This window comes from Adiantum capillus-veneris, chromosome 28 (assembly GCF_014529385.1).
Source record: "Adiantum capillus-veneris isolate H3 chromosome 28, ASM1452938v2, whole genome shotgun sequence".
Lineage (NCBI taxonomy): Eukaryota > Viridiplantae > Streptophyta > Polypodiopsida > Polypodiales > Pteridaceae > Adiantum > Adiantum capillus-veneris.
The window spans coordinates 134,723,873-134,727,736 of NC_140958.1; the positions used below are offsets into that span (position 1 = coordinate 134,723,873).

Sequence of the window (3,864 nt, forward strand, 5' to 3'; positions counted from 1 at the left end):
CTTCCCAAATCAATATGCAAAATTTGCATGATATCGAACAATCAAGGCCTCCCCAATCAGCAATGTAATGAAACTCAACTAACTCAGCACAGTCGAAGTTTGTGTGCTTCATAGACCTCCATGTGAACCCTAGTCTCCTCTGATCTGTGCGCTCAGTTTTCACTGTAGGCCCCTTTCTCCCTGACACTTGACGGTCGGGAATGGTCCGTCAGTGACCATTCCCTCGTAATCATTGCTTCTGCCATGGCTCTCGGCTCTTGGCTAGAAGCCATGTGGTCACAGTGATTACAAGGAATGGTCACTGATGGACCATTCCCTACACCTTTGAACTTGGTGCAAGGAGGGAATGTAGCAGATCACTTCAAAATAAGAAGCAGTTTCAAGAGCGGAGCATCATTGGCCCGCATGTGGTGGAGGGGAGAGAATTCACCACAATGTGGACGATGGCAAGTTGGCAAGAAAACCTAAAAAAATTGTGGTGGGCTCCTCCTCGTGTTTTGTCGAACAAGGGCACAAACAAGTAAAGTATATGTGTCCCCTACGAGAACCACTTAAAGTCCACTTTCGTGTCTTTATCCTTCTTAATCTCCTACTTCAAAAGGTGGCCCCTCTTGTGTGTGTGTGTGTGTGTGTGTGTGTGTGTGTGTGTGTGTGTGAGAGAGAGAGAGAGAGAGAGAGAGAGAGAGAGAGAACACTTGCATATCTTATTCTGGAAGAAAAAAGTGAGAAAGAGTACACTTGCATTAGAAACATATCTTATTTTGCAAGTAAAGATTTTTCCTTTTGGAAGAAAAAAGTACAAAAGAGTATTTTGAAAGTATCTATGTGTGTGTGTGTTTTGAAGGGTTTTTTGTATTTTGGTTTTTTTTTTTTTTTGGGTGTTTGGGGGGGGGGGGGGGGGGGGGGGGGGGGTGTGTGTGTGTGTGTGTGTGTGTGTGTGTGTGTGTGTGTGTGTGTGTGTGGTGGTGGTGGTGGTGGTGGTGGTGGTGGTGTAGATAGAAAGAGTACATTTGCATGGTTGTATAACTTATTTTGGAAGAAAGAGTGCATTCTTTTTCGCATGCACATGTATAGGTACTCTTTAATGTTAAATCTTGAGATTGAGAAAATCAAGAAAATTTTCTTTGCTTTTTCATAAGCGCCCTCTCTCTCTCTCTCTCTCTCTCTCTCTCTCTAAATCTCTCACACACACACAGACATTTCTTATGCTTGTTGACTCTCCCTCTTTAGAATGTCCTAGTGATTGCAAGACTAATAAATTACGACCCACCAACAGGCTCCCTCTCTTCTCTTGTTGTCAGGACTTGCGGAAGTCCAACGTAGGAAAACCTGAGTCCATTCTGCTGCAAAGATGGGTGACAGACCTAATCAGACACAATTAGAGTTAGATAATGAGGAGGCTGTTGCTAGACAGAAAGTTTCTGAAGATCATGTGGAGGCCGTGGCTGCTGCTAGTCAGAAAGTAACTGAAGACGGCTTTCCCTTATATCATAAGGTGCCTACGAATCAACGGAAGGCAAACGCAGACGCCTACACCCGTACCCTTTTCTGCTTCGGCCCCTACCGGCGTGATTATGATTCGCCTGATGGGGATTACATCAAAAAGATGACAGCAAACTCCCTGCTTGGTGAGCAGGGACAACTCCTTAATCTTGCTGAACTCATAAAGAGGGATAACATCCAGATTTCGGCTCTGTATGCTGTGGGCGACAGTAGCCAGCATCTAGATTTTTCCCTTCTGGCCCAGGATGCCATCACCATCGTGGCTGGCAGAAAACGCCGAGCGCTGGAAATGCGGCATTTGGCTCAGCTTTTCTCTCCGCCTCATGTGGCTGACGCTGCTGTCGACGATGCCATCCTGCTAGAAAATCAGATTCCTGTCTTTGTGCTGGGGCTTGCATTGAAATTCATCAAAGACGGGGGCGGCCAAGCTGCAGATGTCTTTTCGGGGGTCCATAACGTCGAGGATATCATCCGCTGGTACTGTAGCAAGGCAAACCCCTTTACAGATTGGACCTTCGACAAACCCTTGCCTGCCTTGGCAGACACAGACAGGAGAAGACATTCACTTCTTTCCTTTCTGTATAATCATTTATATGAGCGTCTCGCACCTCCAGGGTGCCAACCTCGGCCCCCTGCACACAAGCTTTCCTTTCTGTATCATCTTTTATATTGTTACCGTCCCATACCTGAATGGTGCAGCGCCATTATTAGTGATGGAGAGCCCTCCCTGTCTCAGGCCTCGAGACTCGTACGATGCGGAGTGAAGTTTCAGGCTACTGCCGACGACGTCATCTACTTTGATCCCGCAGAATGGGTACTTTGGCTGCCAAAGATCACATTGAGTAGCACCACAGTTCGTGCGCTTCACAATCTTCTTGCTTACGAGGCCACGCGCTCGGCCGACCACCCCGTCGCCTCATATGTTCACCTGATGCACTCCCTCATTGATACCGCCGAGGACGTCCGCATCCTCACGGACGCCGGCATTATATGCAATAACCAGCTCGGGAGGCATGAGGAAATAGCTTCCATATGGAAGAAACTTCGCCTGTCTGCTCCTCATGCCGATCAGTCGCCCTACACCGAGCCACACAAGGCTGTCATAGCCGAGCTACGCGCAGTCATGGCCAAGCTAGGCCCGGCCTTGAAGAGCAGATGGAAAGTGTGGAAGGAAAATTTCCTGGAGGAGTATTGGAGGAAGAAACCATGGCTTGTGGTTTCTGTGGTTGCTGGGGCCTTCCTCCTCATTCTTGCAATCATGCAAACCATCTATACAATCTTGGCTTATTTCAAAAACTGAGGGATCTCCATGATCCATGTATTGTAGTCTTGGCGTATGATTAGTCGTGAGTGAGCGTAATGCATTTTATTTTATTTTATTTTTGTTTGTGTGTGTGTGTGTGTTGGGGGGGGGGGGGGGGGGGGGGGGGGGGGGGGAAGATTAGTTTCATTGCTTGGAGAGTGGCTTCGTGGTCGTGTTGTTCCGCGTTTATGATGTGAAATCAAAATGTTCGTCTCAAATTTTATTCTTTTTGTTATGTGGGACTAAACGCAATTAATTATCTAATGTTATATGTGTGAGAACGATTGTCATGACTATAGTCGTGTACATATCTTACCGACGCGAGGAGATTTTGAACGTGGTACTATGGCATGTTTTAGCACATAAAAACATGCTCAATTTGGTACAAAAATGTGCATATGTCAAGTGCATGGATCAAATGCCACACTCATTTCACACTTTAAGGATTTTTCCAGCTTGTATGCGCTTCTCATTGGCAAAAAAATATTTTTTTTGACTAAAAATGGTAAAAAATGACTCAAAAGGCCGCATCACTCATGATGATGTGACTATTAGGAGTTAGGGAGCTCTTTTGAAGGTGAATATGAACTCTTTAAGCTTACGTGTGAAGGGATACACAACCTTCTTCCATGGTGTGCTAGTGTAGTCATGCACTATTTCGACCTTGTGTTCGTGCGTGTGTATGACCCAGTTAGGGTTTTCTCTCTTTGGAAAGGTATGTGTGCTTGTCTATTGGAGTGTTGAAGCTTGCATGAAATGGCCTCGATGAAAAATTGAAGAAGGTAGAAATGATTTTTGATAGGGTAAACAGACATTGTACTTCTGCAATTAGGAGTGAGGCTGCACCAATTAATCATCACACACACAAGATTTTTGACTTGATCTTAGTTCTTTTTTAGAGTAAGCTTTCATGGCTAGATTTTTGTTCATTTTTAGTGTCTCTGTTGCTTCAAATCTATTGTGACTCACTTCATTTTGCTACAACCTCTCATAGATAGAGGCCCGACGCTTTCCTAGCCGCCTTGCGCACTCCTTGACACATTTTTGGTGAGCCCGAC

The 3,864-nt window shown here is 45.6% G+C and overlaps 1 protein-coding gene across 1 annotated transcript; it reads left to right on the top strand.

The window, feature by feature from the left end:
- The first annotated feature begins 1,232 nt into the window (after positions 1-1,232).
- On the top strand, positions 1,233-2,881 carry LOC147421345 (uncharacterized). Its single transcript, XM_086504698.1, has one exon. The coding sequence runs from the start codon at positions 1,352-1,354 to the stop codon at positions 2,801-2,803; it is 1,452 nt and encodes a 483-aa protein (XP_086360824.1). The 5' UTR covers positions 1,233-1,351; the 3' UTR covers positions 2,804-2,881.
- The last annotated feature ends 983 nt before the right edge of the window (positions 2,882-3,864 follow it).

Bases quoted from the DNA above. Each gene is read 5' to 3' on its own strand.
- LOC147421345 (XM_086504698.1), top strand. From the start codon at position 1,352: ATGGGTGACAGACCTAATCAGACACAATTAGAGTTAGATAATGAGGAG.